The following is a 19,714-nucleotide window of genomic DNA, read 5'->3' as shown; positions in this document are numbered from 1 at the left end:
GCCTCTCTTGTTGCGGAGCACAGGCTCCAGACGCGCAGGCTCAGTAGTTGTGGCTCACGGGCCTAGTTGCTCCGCGGCATGTGGGATCTTCCCAGACCAGGGCTCGAACCCGTGTCCCCTGCATTAGCAGGCAGATTCTCAACCACTGCGCCACCAGGGAAGCCCTATTTTCAGTTTTTTGAGTGTATACTGAGGAGCAGAATTATTGCAGTATATAGTAATTTTATGTTTAGCTTTTTGAGGAAGTACCGAGCATAACAGTTTTGCACAACAGGTGTACCATTTTACATTCTTACCAGCGGTGTATAGGGGTTCAGCTTTTTGAGGAAGTACTGAGCACAACAGTTTTGCACAACAGGTGTACCATTTTACATTCTTACCAGCGGTGTATAGGGGTTCTTGTTTCTCCACATCATAGTCAATATTTGCTCTTTTCCATTTTGTTTTTGTTTGTTTATGTTATAGTCATCCTGGGCATGAAGTGATATCTCATTGTGGTTTTGATTTGCGTTTCCCTAACAACTAATGTTGTTGGACATCTTGTCATATGGTTATTAGCTAGTTGTACATCTTCTTTGGACAAATGTCTGTTTAATACTTTTGCCCATTTTTAAATTGGACTGCTTGTCTCTTTGTTGTAGATTTGTAAGAGTTCTTTGTGTATTCTGGTTATTATACCCTTATGATTTGCAAATATTATTCCATTCTTTGTCTTTTCATTTTCTTTATAAGTTCCTTTGATGCACAAACATTTTTAATTTTGATGAAGTTCATTCTACATATTCTTTTGTTGATTGTGTTTTTGGTGTTCCATTTAATAATCTGTTGCCAAATTCAAGGTCAAGAAGACATATTCCTATGCTTTCTTTTAAGAGTTTTATAGTTTTAGCTATTACATTTAAGTCTTTGATCCATTTTAAGTTTTATGTTTGGAATGAGATAGGAGTCCAACTTCTTTCTTTTGTGTGTGCAGATCCAGTTGTCCTGGCACCATTTGTTGAAGAGACTCTTCCGCCTCTAATGGTCTTGGCATCCTTGTCGATAATCAGTTGGCCGTAGATGTTTGAGTTGGTGTCTGGACTATCAATTCCATTGAAAAATACTGTAAACCAACAGACATATACAGAACACTCCACCCAACAAAGCAGAATATACATTTTTCTCAAGTGCACATATCTTAAGGATAGACCATAAGTTGGGGGATAAACAACTACCAATACATTAAAAAATACCGAAATCATGCAAAATATCTTTTCTGACCACATGGAATGACGCTATAGAAATCAACAGAAGGAAAACTGAAAAATTTGCAAATATGTGGAAACTAAACAATATAATCTTAAACAATGAGTGGGTTAAAAGAAATCACTAGGAAAATTAGAAAATACTTTGAGAGGAATGAAAACAAAAACACAACATAACAAAATTTATGGTATGCAGTGAAACTGCTTGGGAAATTTATAGCTTTAAACACTTACATTAAAAATGAAGAAAGATCTCATATTAACCTAACTTTACACCTAAGGAACTAGAAAAAGAGCAAGCCGAAACCAAAGCTAGCAGAGGGAAGAAAATAATAAAGATTATATTAGAGATAAACAAAACAGAGAATAGAAAGACAATAGAATCAATGAAACCAAAGTGGGTTCTTTGAAAAGATCAACACATTGACAAACCTTTAGCTAGTGTAAGAAATAGAGAAGATGACAGTAAGTAAAATCAGAAGTGAAAGTGGGGACATTACATCCTGTTCTACTGAAATAAAAAGGATTATAGGAGAGTACTATGAGCAGTTGTACGCCAACAAATTGGATAACCTAGACGAAATGGATAAATTCCCAGAGACACACAAATTACTAAAACTGAATCAAAAAGAAATAGAAATGCTCAACAGACTTTTGACAAGTAAAGAGATTGAATTAGTAATCAAAAAATCTTCCAACAAAGACAAGTCTAGGATTAAAATTCACGGTTGAATTTTACCTTATGGTTAAAGAAGAACTAACATCAATACTTTTCAGAATCTTCAAAAAAATAGAAAATGAGGGAACACTCCTAACTCATTCTATGATGTCCTTATTACCTTGATAACCAAAGTCAGACAAAGATACCACAAGAAGCTACAGATCAGTATCCCTTATGAACATTGATACAAAAATCCTCAACAAAATACTAGTACTGAATCCAACAACACATTAAAAGGATTATACACTATGACAAAGTGAAGTTCATTCTAGGAATGCAAAAGTTCAACATAAGAAAATCAAGGAATGAAATATACCATATTAATAGAATGAAGGGAGAAAAAACCCCATTAATAGCATGAAGGGGACAAAATTCAACCCTTTCATGATAAAAACACTCAAACTAGGAATTGAAGGAAACTTCTTTAACAATCCTGTTTTTTTATTTGTTTTTTAAAAATATTTACTTATTTAGTTGGTTGCTCTGGGTCTTAGTTGTGGCAGGTGAGCTCCTTAGTTGTAGGATGTGAACTCTTAGTTGCAGCATGTCTGTGGGATCTAGTTCCCTGACCAGGAATCAAACCTGGGCCCCCTGCCTTGGGGGCTTGGAGGAGTCTTAACCACTGCTCCACCATGGAATTCCAACCCTCCCCCAAGGAAACTTCCTTAACATGATAAAGGGCACAATAAAAGCGTACAAGTGAACATTATACTCAGTGGTGAAAGACTAAAAGCTTTCCCCCAAAAGGAACAAGGCAGGATGCCCACTTCACCACTGCTATTTTCTTGTGACTTTGACATTCTATAATTCTATCTGGAAGTGGTATTTGCTTCATTAGGGTTTTTGTTTGTTTGTTTGTTTTTTGTTTTTAAGTTTTAAAAATTCATCTGCTCCATGGCAGCATTTTTCTCATGAGGGTCCTTCAGCTACTCTGTTTTTCCTGTGCTGTTTTTTCTTCTTTTTAAAATTTTGTATTTGCATAGATCTATTCTTCCTCCTTTTGGGGTTATTTTTGAATGAAGAGGGTTTTTCCTGTACAACTTTTTAGGATACCAGAAGTAGGTATCTTAGGGTAGCTACAGTCTTCAAATTTACAGTAATTTTCTTTATGACCAGGGTTGAGTGTATGAATTTATTTTCTTTCTCCTCAGCCAGAGAAGATGGCTGCTGCAGGGCCGTTCATAGTGCAGGCTGTCTCACTATTTTTTTTTTTGCCACACCAGCAGCCTAATTTCTGCCAGCGTAGATTGTGTGATTTCTAATTTAGTACTTTCTCCTCTGTTTCTTCAAACTGAGCAGCAAACAAAGCTCCTTCTACCAGCCCATGTCCCCTGTTTTTATTGTTGCGAATGTGGTTTAAATTTTTTACCTCAGAAAGCTGCAGTTGAAGAAATGTACTCCCCCCCCACCCCTTTGAGTTTTGGAACCTCATGCCTTATATTTACCCTCCTTCTCCAATTTAATTGTCTCTCCTTAGGCCTGTCTTGCACTTACATTTCGTATGTTTCCTAGTTTTATTGGAGATCATGTTTGCATTTATGTTTTTTATTCTGTTTGTTGCTTTTGGGTAATTTCTGAGAGAAGGGAGATTCTGACTTTGCTCTGTTATCTAATACCAGAAGTACTTAAAATGTAATTTTTTGTTAGTGCTTTACATATTCAGTTAGTCAAAATATTTTAACTGGATTAAATTTCATAATTATAAACTGTAGATGTGATACTTTCACTTAGCTAACAAATACTTTTCTAGTATTTACTATGTGCCAAGGCTGTTCTGAGTGCTTTATCAATATGTACTCATAATTCTATGAGGTAGATGTTCTTTTTATTCTTATTTAATTGATAGGAAACTGAAGCATAGTAAGGAAAATTAACTTCCCCAAGGTTACCTAATTAATAAGAAATAAGAACGAACACTTTCTACTTTTCATTCTATGACTGTAGCATTTGTGGGTCTTGGCATCATTTGATTATACCTTATGCTAGTGAATCCCTTGAGAACAGAGTCCATGCCTCACTCATTTTTATATTCCCAGTGCATATTTAGTAGAACACCTGAAATTCAGAAGATACTCAGTGAATGTTGTTGGTGAATTAATATTTTTTATTAGGAGCCAAGTAATTTTCTCTCTGTCAGACTTGTATAGCTTCAGTTGTTCTACTTGCCTTGTTTAAAAAAAATTTTTTTTTGTATTCTCATGTCATCATTTTAATGCTATTGCCATATTTGTGTTAATAACACCTCTAAAAACAGCTGTTGTATTCCAGGGCAAAATTATAAAGGTTTCCTTATGAAAGAGTTGTCAGTGTCCTGATAATATGAGTACTAGTACCCTTACCCCAGTTTGCTATCCATGCTAACAGATTATTTTTTATATCTGATATTAGTTATTTTTAAACAGTGTCATTTGTAAATAAGAGGTCGCGAACTCAGAGTAGTAAAAATGTGGAAATGTGGTGGTCATCTTGGAGTTCATTGGTTTTTTTTTTTTTTTTTTTTTTTGCTGTACGCGGGCCTCTCACTGTTGCGGCCTCTCCCGTTGCGGAGCACAGGCTCCGGACGCGCAGGCTCAGCGGCCATGGCTCACGGGCCCAGCCGCTCCGCGGCATGTGGGATCTTCCCGGACCGGGGCATGAACCCGTGTCCCCTGCATCGGCAGGCGGACTCTCAACCACTGCGCCACCAGGGAAGCCCTCATTTGTTTTTATTGCTGAGTTTTATTCCACTGTAAGAGCATGTCACTGTTTGTTGATCTGTTATCCCACTGGCGGGCACTGGGACTGTTTCCTGTTTTTGGCTATTTATGAATAAAAGTGCTATGAATATTTTTGTCAAGTGTTTTTGTGGAGATTTGTTATCATTTCTCTTGGTAAATGCCTAGTATTAGAATTTATGTCAAGATAGATGTATGTTTTGTTACATAAGAAATACCAGATTTTTTTCCCTAGGTGGTTGTACCATTTTACAGTCCTATGGACTACATGTTAGAGTTTCATTGCTCTGTACCCTCACTGATATTTATAATTATCAGTATTTTTAATTTTAGCCATTCTGGTGGGTGTGTTTATTTTTAATATTCATCATTATGGGCTTGATATCCCATCTCCACTACCACCATTAATAATTTGAATGTTCTTTGGTGTTCTGCTTATCCTGGTGATGAATTACAGAGTTAGGGAGTTCCCAAGACAACTCTCACTCCAGATACCAACTGCAAGTTTGGAGGCCTCCAAGACGACCCTCACTTCTGACATGACTTGCAAGATTGTGGTCCCCAAGACTAACCTTGGATTTGATAATTTGCTAGAAGAACTCACTGAAAGTTTACTTAAAATTATGGTTTATTATAGTGAAAGGATATATTTTAAAATTAGCCAAGGGAAGAGGTATATTTGTTCAGTTAGATAGATTGACTGCCCATGTGGCTGACCTTGGTCTCCAGCTCCTTCAGAAGTTGAGCTGATACCACATGCACCCCCCACCACCGACCCCCAGTAAATCACATTGTTGTTAGCATTTTCTATCTGGCATGGCCTAAGGGTTCCAGGTAAACAAAAACACTCTTATCAGGCATGACATTCCAAAGGTTTAGAGATTACCTCCCAAAGCCAAGGGCAAAGGCCAGAACTCTCTTTGGGCAAGGCTAAACCTTTATTACACACCTTTATACCTTCCTTGGTTGTTTTTTATTTTTCTTTCATTAAGTTTCTAAATATTTTTGTGACTTTTTAATGAAAATTTCAAACATACAACAAGGTTGAAAGAATTTTACAGTAAACACCCATCACCCAAACTTAAATTCTACTGTTAATATTGTACTGTACAGTGTACTCGCATTGTCACTTATCTATGCATTTACCCATCCTCTATCCATCAACTATCCACCTTATTTTTAAAATTTATTTCAAAGTAATTGTACATGTTACCAGGCTTTTCCCTAAATAATTCAGCATGCAGATCATTAGAGTTCAGTATTTCATATAGTTTCTTATTTTGAGGTAAAATTTATATACAATGAAATATAAATCTTAGGTATACAATTACTAAGTTTTGACAAATACATACACTCAAGTAACCCAGCCTATATCAAAATTTAATTTTGTATTTTTCTTTTTAAATTTATTTTTATTATTTTTGGCTGCGTTGGGTCTTTGTTGCTGTGCGTGGGCTTTCTCTGGTTGCGGTGAGCTGGGGCTACTCTTCGTTTCCGTGCACGGGCTTCTGTTGTTGCAGAGCGCGGGCTCTAGGCGCAGGGGCTTCAGTAGTTGTGGTGCACAGGCTTAGTTGCTCCGTGGCATGTGGGATCTTCCCGGGCCAGGGCTCGAACCCATGTCCCCTTCATTGGCAGGCGGATTCTTAACCACTGCGCCACCAGGGAAGCCCCTTTTTAAAAAATATATATATTTATGTATTTATTTGGCTGCACCGGGTCTTAGTTGCAGCATGTGGGCTCTTTTAATTGCGGCAAGTGGGCTCTTAGTTGAGCCATGCCATGCGGGATCTAGTTCCTGACCAGGGATCAAACCCAGGCCCCGTGCATTGGGAGCGTGGAGTCGTACCCACTGGACCACCAGGGAAGTCTCCTTCCTTGGTTTTTAAAGCTCACAAAATGTTTGTGTTAACTGATATAATCTGTGACCAAGGTCAAGAAACTTAATTGGTTCATATGGATATAGACTGTGATATTGGTTCTGCCTATCCCAGGAGCTAACGTAAGTAACTTAGCTGTTTAACTGAAACTTATGAAGAGTCTGAAACCTGATTATTGAGTTTCTGTCTGTTCTTTCATTCATTCAGTAAACGTTTATTGAACTACTACCGTTTTCAGGCACTGTGCTACACATGTAAATACAAAGCACACTCATTGCTCCCAGGGAACTCCATAGTCAATTCACAGACAATTACAGTACTTGAAGCACGTGCTATGTTATAAGATGCTGGAGGACCACAGAGAGGGTGTTTAAATCACAAGTGGAATTCAGGAAGATTTCTCAGGAGAGGTCATGTTTAAGCTACGTTTTGAAGGATAAGAGATTTAGGTCAAGTAATAGGGGAAAGGAATTCCAGGCAGAAAGAACCATGTTTGCTAGAGTGTGAAAGCAGGAGCCTAGGTCCTTTTACTATACTTAGCTCTAGCCTAGGATGTAAATGGAGGAGTTTATAGACATGAAGCCACACTAGCAGTCAGGTCTGGATAGTAAGTAACCTCATCTGTCCTGTTAAAGGAATTTAGATTTTTTTCCAGGAGTGATGAAGAGCCATTTCAGAAATGTTAGCAGGAAAGTGGCTTGATTAGATTTATTTTAGGAAAATTATGTAGAACATTAGATTTTTATTAAAGAATTGTTGCATGGATTTATTCTTATTCCTTTCTATATCATTTGGAATTTATATGAGTTGATTGAAAATTAGTGCTTTTTTATCTTTAATTTTATTTCTAATTATAGAAATATTAAATAATTATTAGGAAAAAAACATAGAATAGAAAATAAAGAATCTCACATCCCCTTCTTTTAACAATAAAAATTTGGATATATTCTTTGAGTGGCCCCCCCGATATGTATTTTCCAGGTATGCAGAATTTATACAGATACCTGTATTACATAGAGGTATATATTAATATTTTTAAGATAAAATGAGATCTTGCTTTACATATTCTTCTGAAGCTTTTAAAAAATATTGGGTAATATATTGTAGCTTCCTTCATAGTACTTATAATTATCCCATTTATTATTAAATATTTCTTTGTATAATGATTTATTTACTATCTGTTAGTCCTATTTGATGTCTGTCTTATTCAGTGCTATATCATCAGTACCTATACAGTGTCTTTTCCACGATAGCCAGTCAGTTAATGTTTATTGCATGAGTTAATTGAGGCTATCTTTCTATACCAGCACATACAGAATTACCACATTCTTTTTAGTGGCCATATAGGATTCTTCTGAATGTAATAGAGTATATTTTGAAAGGTTAGTTTGTTCATTTAACTATTAAATTTTTAAAAGTATGCAGTGGAAATGTAAAATGGCACAGCTGTTATGAAAAATAGTTTGATGGTTCTTCAAAAAGTTAAGCATAGAATTATCATATGACCCAGCATTTCTACTTTTAAGTATATATTCAAAAGAACTTAAAACTTAGTTCTACATAGAAATTCATAAACGAATCTTCATAGCAGCATTATTCATACTATTGAAGATGTAGAAACAACTCAAATGTCCATTGGTGGATGAATGGATGAATTATAGTATATCCACACATGCAGTATTATTCAGCCATAAAAAGGAGCAAAGTATTGATACATTCTACAACTTGGATGAATCTTGAAAACATGCTAAGCAAAAGAAGCCAGACACAAAAGATTACATATTACATGATTCCTTTTATATGAAATATCCAGAATAGACAAGTCTATGGAGACAGAAAATTAGCTTAGTTGTTGCCAAGGGTAAGGGGAGTGGGAATGGAGAATGATTACTTACTTAATGGGTATGAAGTATTCTTCTGGAATGATTAAAAAGTTTTGAAAGTAGGGAGAGGTGGTGGTTGTACACACTGTAAATGTACTAAATGCTGTTGAATTGTATACTTTAAAATGCTTAATTTTATGTCATATAAATTTTACCTCAGTGAAAAATATATACATGTACACATGGTATAGATTCAAACAATACAAACAAGAAATCAGTAAAAGGTCTTTCTTTTACCACTACGAACAATTCCTTTCTTCATAAGGAACCATTGTTAGACCAGTTTCATGTTAAATATTTCAGGGAATTCTATCACAGTTATTCCTAAGGGGACCACAGTAGCATTTTTGAATGGTACATTTTTATATCTGATGGACTGTGGTAACTGAGAAGTATCCTAATGATCATAATCCAGCATATACATATAAACATTTTTATATGAAAAGATAGTAATATACTATATATATTATTCTGTAACTTTTTTGTTTACTAACCATTGCATCTTCCTAAAGTTGCAATTTACTAAATAATCGATCTTTTCCCCTTTGAATCAAAATGCCATCTTTTTTAGTTACTAAATTTTTATTTATTGATATTTGGTATTTGGGTATATTTGGGTGTATTTCTGACTTAAGTTTCATTATCGCTGTTTGCTCATTTCATTACCGAGCTGTTTTAATTACTGTTGCTTTTAAACTTAATTTTTACTATCTGGTGAGGGTAGGTGTTAATTTTTAACATTATTCTTTTTCAGAATGTTTATAACAATTTTTAAAAAATATTTATGTTTATTTATCTTTGGCTGCATTGGGTCTTTGTTGCTGTGCATGGGGTCTTTCTCTGGTTGCAGCGAGTGGGGGCCACTCCTCACTGCAGTGCACGGGCCTCTTATTTTGGTGGCCTCTCTTGTTGCAGACCATGGGCTCTAGGCGCATGGGCTTCAGTAGTTGTGGCACATGAGCTCAGTAGTTGTGGCACATGAGCTCAGTAGTTGTGGCTCACGGGCTCTAGAGCGCAGGCTCAGCAGTTGTGGCGCACGGGCTCAGTTGCTCCGTGGCAAGTGGGATCTTCCCGGACCAGGCTCGAACCTGTGTTCCCTGCATTGGCAGGCAGATTCTTAACGACTGCGCCACCAGAGAAACCCCTATAACAATTCTTAAGTGTTCATTTTTCCATTTGAACTTTATAATCAACTTACCTAAATAAAAGAAAAATACTTCTGGAATAATGGCAAACTTATCTCTCAGCTCCTCAAACCTTGGCAACTGATAATCTACTTTCTGTCTTTATGGACTTGCCTATTCTGGACATCTTGTATAAATGGAATCATATAATATGTGGGATTTTATGTCTGCTTCTTTCAGTTAGCCTGATGTTTTCAAGTTTCATCCATATTGTAGCATATATCAGTACTTTGTTCCTTTTTATGGTTGAGTGATACACCATCATATGAATGTAGCACATCTTGCTTATCCTTTCATCAGTTGATGGGTTGTTGTCACTTTTTGGCTATGATGAATAATGCTGCTATGAATATTCATTTACAGGTTTTTGTGTAGACATATGTTTTAAGTTTTAAGTTTTTGTGGGTATGTACCCAGGAATATAATTGCTGGGTCTTATGGTAACTCTATGTAACTCTATGTTTAACCTTTTGAGGAACTCTCAGACTATTTTCTGAAGCAGCTGTACTGTGTTACATTCCCAAAAGCACTCTATGAGAGTGCTCATTTCTCTACATCCTTGCCAGCACTTGTTTTTGTCCATCTGTTTAATTATAGCACCCATTAATATTTTAAAAGAGAAACTGATGTTGAATTTTAACAAATGTCTTTATATGTTATATGAAGGTTATTTTTTTGCTCTGTTCTCTTGCTGTGGTTTATAATAAATAGATTTCCTAATATTGATGATGTAAATTTTGAGCAGTTGTGATCTTGTATTTGTTTTCTTTATTTAGAAGAAGAAATTACTTAGTAGACATGTAATTGTTTAACAACAACTAAAAATTGCACTGACAATTTTAAAATTAGTTGATATGCATGTTCAGAGTAAAAGAGTTAGTTCCCCTTTTCTTGCAGACTTCACTTGAACATTATTTCAAGATGAGATACATCTAAGGTTAAAAGGGTTCTAAATAAATAGCTGAACTATTTCCTTTCATCTTTTGTAAAATATTAAAAATGCCACCTCCTTCAAAATACAGGTAAGTTTTCAGATTTTTAATGATTAAAGTTTAACCGAGTTCATTTTAATTAGTCTTGTTTGCCTGGGGAGATATATTTAGTAACACAAGTCATAATAATTTCTCAGTCCAATTTTAGTAAAACAACATGGGTGTAAAAAAGGTTTGTGCATATGTTTATAAGTGTATTTATTTACTTAAAATAAGGACTTTATTTTTTCAAACATAATGTATATTTTTACTAAAACATCAGAAAATATAGAAAGCAAAATCAAAAGAAGAAAGTGAAAGCCAGTAATCCCACTGTCCAGAGAAAACTTACATTACTATTATATATATGTATATGCAGACACATAATTTACATATATACACACATACACCAAATATATATATAATACAGTATACAAATGCATGTATACAGTGTGCTTTACATATATGCATATATAATATATAGTTTATATGTTTTCTCTATTTTTTTTTTTTTTTTTTTTTTTTGTGGTACGGGGGCCTCTCACTGCTGCGGCCTCTCCCGCCGCGGAGCACAGGCTCCGGACGCGCAGGCCCAGCGGCCATGGCTCACGGGCCCAGCCGCTCTGCGGCACGCGGGACCCTCCCGGACCGGGGCACGAACCCATATCCCCTGCATCGGCAGGCGGACTCTCAACCACTGCGCCACCAGGGAAGCCCATATATGTTTTCTCTTAAGGAGAGTAGACGAATTGTATTTTAAAGGACTGTGTTAAATGCTTTATAATGCACCAAACCCCATAAGGAAAAGGGTCTTGTTCAACTCTTTTTTTTGTTTGTTTTTTAAATTGTGGTAAAATACATAAAAGATTTACTATCTTAATCATTTTTAAGTGTACAATTTAGTGCTATTAAGTACATTCATTTTGTTTTGCTGCCACCACCATCCATCCTCAGAGCTCTTTGCATCTTGCAAAACTGAAACTCTATACCTATTAAATAATAACTCCTCTGATCCCCTCCTCCCACTTCCTGGCAACCACCATTCTCCTTTGTGTCTATATGATTTTGACTGCTCTAAGTACCTTATATAAATGGAATCATACAGTATTTGTCCTCTTGTGGCCGACTTATTTCACTAAGCGTAATGTCCTTAAAGTTTATTCATGTTGTAGCATATGTCAGAAATTCCTTCCGTTTTAAAGCTAAATAAGTTATCCATCCCAAACAAATGTAGTAAAATTTTAAATGCTTTAATTTCTTATAGAAGAAGTGAATAGTCATGTTGGTAAATTTAAATAATTATTAAAATGGGGAGTTTTGGTTTATTGCCTTTTTTCTATTCCTGCTCTTTCTTTATATTTTTCACTTTTTACTGTGGTATCTCTGCCTTAATGAAGTGCTTTTAAGAGCACAGATACCTGACACCTCACAGAAAAGTCTTTAAACTCAGACTACTCAAAGTAAATTGTTAATGTTATCATATTTCATTGACTCTACCTTGCCTGTGGTTTGTAAGGTACACTGTTATTTCATGTACTGTTAAGATAGAAGAAAATACTGGCAATCATTATTTATTTGTTTATTTATTTTTAAAGGAACATTTCTTTATTTATTGGCTGCGTTGGGTCTTTGTTGCTGTGTGTGGGCTTTCCCTAGTTGCGGCGATTGGGGGCTACTCTTCGTTGCGGTGCGTGGGCTTCTCATTGTGGTGGCTTCTCTTGTGGCGGAGCACGGGCTCTAGGTGCGCAGGCTTCAGTAGTTGTGGCATGTGGGCTCAGTAGTTGTCTGCCAATCATTTAAAAGATGAATACCAATATAATAAATGTTAAAATGTGAAAAGTATTTACTGTAGAATCTGTGAAATATAATACATGTGTAGAAAGGGTGCTCTTATTATACCATAACATGTGGTGGCCTTGTACTTTGTTTTGTGACTCTTGTAAAAGAATGGAATGAAGGAAATGATTTGACTATTTCATGTTGAGAAGCTGATCAAATTTTGATTTTCACCTTGTTTTCTATAGTCCCTCAATGTTTATTATTATATTCAGGAAACATTTTTGCTACCTACTATGCACTAGCCATTGTGATAACAGTAGCTAACACACACACACACACACACACACATACACACACACACACACACACACACATCTGTCTTTTACTCTGTGCTGGTCACTATTTTGAGCACTTTATATATTGTCATTAACTAAATTTTACACTATCCCTATGAGGTAGATACTATTTCTATATCCATTTTACCAAGAAGGAAACTGAGGCACAGAGAAGTCAAGTGACTTGACCAAGGTCATACAGCTAGTAAGTGGTGGAGCTAGGATTTGAATGTGGATTGTCTTAACTCCAGGGTCTGTGGTGTCAGCAGTATTCTTAGGCACATAAGGTGAATGACATATTGTGCTTTCCCTCAACACAGCTTACCAAGCAGTATGTGAGGGTGTATTGATAACTTTACATAAAATTATTGTTGTATGTTTGGTAACGAATTTTTATTTGTGTTTTTAGGACATTCAGTCAGAAGAAGGCTGCTATTGAAAGAGAGTATGCACAGGTAAGCTTGGAAGTGGAGGTCCCCATCCTAGAATACCTCTTCTTTGGCTTAAGGGCAGATATGGTTGTTGGAGAGAAGTGTTGGCATCGCTGTATCCTCCTTTTCTTATTTTTGGTTCTCTCACTTTGATCCTCCTTTTACTCCATTTGAATCTTCAAATGAAGAGCTAATTTGCTTCTTACTACAAAGAAGATTGTGAACATTCTGGGAGAAGATAATAGTCACAATATTTGTAAAGTATTTACAAGTATAAGTAATACTGAATACATTTTACAAGTATATATATTCATTCTCCCTTATATATCCCATACTCTGCAGTTTTATGAAAGGTTAATTATTTTTGTTCAATCAGGTATTTATTTCTCATTAGGTCCCTGTTGAGAGAGAATGGCATGCTTTCAGTGGATGATATGGTGCTATTTATAGGGAAATTTAAGCATTTATTTTATTTTTTAAAAAATATTTATTTATTTATTCATTCATTCTGCACCGGGTCTTAGTTACGGGATGCGGGATCTTAGTTGCAGCATGTGGACTTCTTAGTTGTGACATGCGCACTTCTTAGTTGCAGCATGTGGACTCTTAGTTGTGGCATGCAGACTTCTTGGTTGCAGCATGCAGACTTCTTAGTTATGGCATGTGAACTCTCTGTTGTGGCAGGCATGAGGGATCTAGTTCCCCGACCAGGGATCGAACCTGGGCCCCCTGCATTGGGACCGTGGAATCTTACCCACTGGACCACCGGGGAAGTCCCATAAGCACTTATTTTAATTAGAATCTTATTTGCTCTCAGATAGCTAAATGTACCAAGGAAAAATTACGTTGATATATCATTTTGTAAGTATGTAAGAATTAATAACTACCCATCCTTATACAAAAACAGTTTAACATAATTTGGAAATTTTGGCCCTTGTAAGCAGTTACTTTCCATGTGGAGTAGAATTCTAAAATTGATCCCCATGGGCTTCCCTGGTGGCGCAGTGGTTGAGAATCCGCCTGCTGATGCAGAGGACACGGGTTCGTGCCCTGGTCCGGGAAGATCCCACATGCCGTGGAGTGGCTGGGCCCGTGAGCCATGGCCGCTGAGCCTGTGCGTCCGTAGCCTGTGCTCCGCAATGGGAGAGGCCACAACAGTGAGAGGCCCGCATACCACAAAAAATAATAATAATAAATAAAATAAAATAAAATTGATCCCCCCCCAAAAAAAATCATGAAAGTAGTATTTGTTACAAAATTTTAAAATACAGGAGAGCACTAGAAGGAAAAATTAACACCCAGGAAATGCTGTACATGATAACCCCTGTTATCAGTGTAATTTGTGTTGCTGCTGCTGCTATTGTTATTATCAATATAAATAATAAAATTGGGGAATGATTTTATTTGTACTTTGTTAGGTTTTGATTTTAGTTTTATTCTGATTTCTTTGTAGTTTACCAGGTAGCTGTCTGCCTTTATTTTGTTTTATAGTCTTAGAAAAGGAATTATCTATTTTTGAAAACTTAGACTAGTAATTCATTAATTCAGCTGTTAGTTATTGAGTGCTTATTATATATCAGGTGCTTTACATAATGAATAGCATTAGTTCTAACTTTAGTGCTGGACCTTTATTCTTTGCATATATAATAGATACTAGTATTGATAGCTAATATTGATTTAATCTCTACATTGTACCAGGCACTTTGCTGATAATTTTACATATATTATCTGGTTTAATTCTCTCAATAAACCTTTAAAATAGGGAGTTACTACGCTGTTTACAGGTATGTTTTCATATAGTCCCTTTATAGATATGCTTCCATTGGGATCAGAGTATATGATCTGCTTTTAAAATTTAATACAGGGAATTCCCTGGTAGTCCAGCGGTTAGGACTCTGTGCTTTCACTGCCGAGGGCCCGGGTTCAATCCCTGGTTGGGGAGCTGAGATCCCAAAAGCCACGTGGGCAAAAATAAAAATAAAAAATTTTTTTTAATACAAAGTGAAAATTTTTGCATGATACATTCTTCTGTAACATATTGTAAAGTTTTAATAATCAAATAAATAGGACTGGTTCATGATTAAAAAGATAAAATAGTACATTAAATTGTATGAAAAGTAGCAGTCCTCTGATGTAATGTCAGTCTTTTTCCTCAGAGAAAAGATTTAAAATGGATCCTGTTTTGGTTCTTTTGGTGATCTTTTCCATATTTTTAAATAATGTGCATATAATTGATTCTTGATTTATCAACTCTAGACATTATTGCTTGATTACTACTTAATTAAATGAGAAATTAGCTTCTTAAGCCATTCCTTTCCAGTCTACTCTTTCCAATATAATTTGTCACTATTTTAGTGCCTTTGCTACTTTTCTCCTTCTTTTTTTAAAGGGAACTTTATTTTTCTTCTTTATTTCTTCCTTCCTTCCTTCCTTCCTTGGCTGCGTGGGGTCTTCCTTGCTGCGCGGGCCTTCATTAGTTGCGGTGAGTGGGGGCTACTCTTCCTTGCAGTGTGTGGGCTTCTCATTGTGGTGGCTTCTCTTGTTGCGGAGCACGGGTTCTAGGTGCACGGGCTTCAGTAGTTGTGGCATGAGGGCTTCGGTAGTTGTGGCTTGCAGGCTGTAGAGCGCAGGCTCAGTAGTTGTGGCACACAGGCTTAGTTGCTCCACGGCAGGTGGGATCTTCCCGGACTAGGGCTCGAACCTGTGTCCCCTGCATTGGCAGGAGGATTCTTAACCACTGCACTAACAGGGAAGCCCAGCTACTTTTCTAACTCTAAATGATCTACTTAGACTTCTATCTCTTCTGTTAAACACACACACACATATGTTACATGTATAGATAGATGTATTTATGTGTATATACGTATACACACGGTGCAGTTGAATTATATTTTACAAAGCAGTCAGATTTACTCTTGAAAAATTTCTTTAAATGTCTGTCAGGTAAATTATATCTGGTTGTGTTTATATAATTCTATATAATAAAGTATGCAAACTGTATAAGGTAGCTAATAGTAGATATTTCAAAATTTCATATTCATAAAGTAAAGTATTTCTTTGTCTCTCTGCTTTGGACAGTTGAGTACATTTATGGAGAGCCAGTTTGCTGACTCTTCTTGTTATTTGTCATATTTGCCTTTTAGATGATATTTTTCAGTGTTTTCCCAGTTAATTTTTCAATTTATTTTTCTTTTTAATTTATTTATTTAATTTGTTTATTATTTTTGGCTGCGTTGGGTCCTTGTTGCTGCGTGTGGGCTTTCTCTAGTTGTGGCGAGCGGGGGCTGCTCTTCATTGCAGTGCGTGGGCTTCTCATTGCAGTGGCTTCTCTTGTTGCGGAGCATGAGCTCTAGGCACACGAGCTTCAGTAGTTGTGGCTTGTGGGCTTCAGTAGTTGTGGCTTGTGGGCTCTAGAGCACAGGCTCTGTAGTTGTGGCGCATGGGCTTAGTTGCTCTGCGGCATGTGGGATCTTCCCGGACCAGGGATCAAACCCGTGTTCCCTGCATTGGCAGGTGGATTCTTAACCACTGCACCACCAGGGAAGCCCCTGAATAACTTTTAGATTCAGAGCCTTTAATTTCCTTGTTTTTCCACACTGTATTACCTCTCTACCACTTAGTGCATTAGAAAGCAGCATTTCTTGACAGAGTCTCCCAGTATTTCTTCCAGGAATTTTTCCTCTTTGCTGATACCACTTTCTAAGTTTTCATGCAGAAAAGTTTCTTGATCTTAGCAGATGGTGTCAATGGAAGGTTTTCTGACAATGATAAGATAGTACTTAAATGTTTGTTGTTGGAAATGTGTAGGAGTTCGTTGTTTCCTCAAGCCACCAAATTCTGTTGTATCCTGACAGCAGTTAAGGGATGTTGTCAATGGTTAGATGCATCCTGATTTCAGAGATCTTAAAATGTTAAAAAAAATGTATTTTGTTAATAGAATTGATGAGATATGTTCTTTTTTCCCCCAGGCTCTGTAGAGATTTCATTGTTTGAAAAAAAGTTGAAACTTGCACAGGGGCATTAAAGAAAGGATACTCCTAATGGCTTCTTTCTTTTGTAGACTGAGGAATGTGTTGCAAAGTGAAATATTCATAATATTTTATATTCCAGGAATTTTTCCTCTTTGCTGATACCACTTTCTAAGTTTTCATGCAGAAAAGTTTCTTGATCTTAGCAGATGGTGTCAATGGAAGGTTTTCTGACAATGATAAGATAGTACTTAAATGTTTGTTGTTGGAAATGTGTAGGAGTTCGTTGTTTCCTCAAGCCACCAAATTCTGTTGTATCCTGACAGCAGTTAAGGGATGTTGTCAATGGTTAGATGCATCCTGATTTCAGAGATCTTAAAATGTTAAAAAAAATGTATTTTGTTAATAGAATTGATGAGATATGTTCTTTTTTCCCCCAGGCTCTGTAGAGATTTCATTGTTTGAAAAAAAGTTGAAACTTGCACAGGGGCATTAAAGAAAGGATACTCCTAATGGCTTCTTTCTTTTGTAGACTGAGGAATGTGTTGCAAAGTGAAATATTCATAATATTTTATATATATATATCTATAATGTAATATATCCATATTGAGCTTTTTTTTGGTATGGGAAAAGATATCTAATTGCCTTTTTTGTATTTATTGCCGTAGCCACTAACTACATATTTTTCAATTTATGGACAAGAAGAGGGATACTAATTCAAGGAAAGGCGTTTTCAGTCTGAAATACAACAAATTAATGATAATGGGAAGATTACTTGACTTCTCTGACCTTTTTTCCTTCATTTTTGAACAGAGAATGATAACCATTCTTTCTTCCCTTCTTCTCAGCTAGTTCTGGAGACCAGATGCACTGGTCTCCAGAAATGAAGACTTCCCAGTCTATGTTTACACGTATAAGAAATATGAAAATAGTTCCCAATCTATGTGTACACGTATAAGATGGTCCTTCGTGTTCTTATTGTGATAGTTTTCCTTTTTTTTTTGCAAATTGTTGTAACCTAGCTTTGCTAGATAATGGATTTCCATTTTAGAAAGGGAGTGATGAATTAATTATGGGGACCTTTGCATATAATATTAGATAATCCAAGTCCCATTTTTCTGGGAAAGGGTATAAGGTAAGGTAGTTGGAGGACCTTCTTCCCTTTGGAAAAGCACTGTAAAAACTCTGCCAATACAAGAATGTTTACTGTTTCATTAGGGTAACTACTTAACCTTTTTATTGTGCCAGGTTTTTTTTTAGCTGTCTTTTTTTTTTTTTTGGCTGCGTTAGGTCTTCATTGCTGTGCGCAGGCTTTCTCTAGTTGTGGCGAGCGGAGGATACTCTTCGTTGTGGTGCATGGCCTTCTCACTGCGGTGGCTTCTCTTGTTGCGGCGCACAGGCTCTAGACGAGTGGGCTTCAGTAGCTGTGGCACACGGGCTCAGTAGTTGTGGCTTGCGAGCTCTAGAGCGCAGGCTTAGTAGTTGTGGTGCACAGGTTAGTTGCTCCGTGGCATGTGGGATCTTCCCAGACCAGGGCTCGAACCCGTGTCCCCTGCATTGGCAGGCAGATTCTTAACCACTGCACCACGGGGGAAGCCCAAGCTGTCTTTAAAAGTCTTTGTAAAAGCTTACAACCACAGCTCAGATTTTGTACTAGAAATTCATGCAATAGGATCAACTTTATGGAAATTTTCTTTATAACCCAAGTTATCTAGAATGTATCTATAATAAGAATCAATAACAGTTATTACCTTAAGCCATAGAGGTTTACAAAATGAAATTTCCATATGTTAGCCAACTTTAGATTTTGTAATTTTTACTGAATTGAATTGAAATATGAAGAGAAATTTTGACCTAATGACATTTCCTCTTTTTATTTGAAAAAAACTTCAAATCTGTGGAAAAGTTGACAGAATAATATACTGAAGAATGGCCAGTCTCCTCTATATTAACCAGTTATTAACATTTTGCCCCATTTACATTATGTAGCTACGCTTTTTTTTCTAAGCTGGACAGTTTGAAAGTAAGTTATAGCTATCATGAGACTTTTCATCCACTTACTTTACTTTGCATCTTCTGAGAACAAGATCATTTTCCAAAATAACTAATGTCATTATCATATCTAAGATATTGAATAATAATTCTGTAATATCATTTAATATGTAGTTTGTATTCACATTTCCTCATTTATTCCTAAAATGTCTTTTATAGCTGTTTTTCCAAGATCTAGTTAAGGTTTACACATTGTGTTTGGTGTCTCTTGATTTTTATTTAGAATATTTCTTTCACCTTTTTTGTTTTTCATGACATTGACTTTCTGAAAAATCTGGTCATTTTTCTTTCTTAAAAAATTACATTATTATTGACTGTATTCTCCAGCTGTACATTTCATGCCCATGACTCATTTATTTTGTAACTGGAAGTTTGCACCGTTTAATTTCTCTCACCTATTTTACTCATCTGGTCATTTGTCTTGTAGGAAGTTTTTTCAAATTGTCCATGTTTTTTCTTCATGATTAGATCTAGGTTAAATTTTTAGCAAAAATACTACATAGGTGATGTTGGACCTAATAAGATTTTATGGTTTGTTTTGGCGAATCTCATAGA

The 19,714-nt window shown here is 36.2% G+C and overlaps 1 protein-coding gene across 1 annotated transcript in view; it reads left to right on the top strand.

The window, feature by feature from the left end:
- Positions 1-19,714, top strand: part of FCHSD2 (FCH and double SH3 domains 2) — a 300,658-nt gene that overhangs the window by 33,667 nt on the left and 247,277 nt on the right. Inside the window, exon 3 of the mRNA XM_024131614.3 lies at positions 13,118-13,163. Coding sequence (XP_023987382.1) covers positions 13,118-13,163 — 46 coding nt within the window. The remainder of the gene's footprint in view (positions 1-13,117; positions 13,164-19,714) is intronic.

Source organism: Physeter macrocephalus, chromosome 16, assembly GCF_002837175.3.
Source record: "Physeter macrocephalus isolate SW-GA chromosome 16, ASM283717v5, whole genome shotgun sequence".
Classification (NCBI taxonomy): domain Eukaryota; kingdom Metazoa; phylum Chordata; class Mammalia; order Artiodactyla; family Physeteridae; genus Physeter; species Physeter macrocephalus.
The sequence above is the reverse complement of the archived record's forward strand: the minus strand, read 5'-3'. Positions and strand labels throughout refer to the sequence as shown.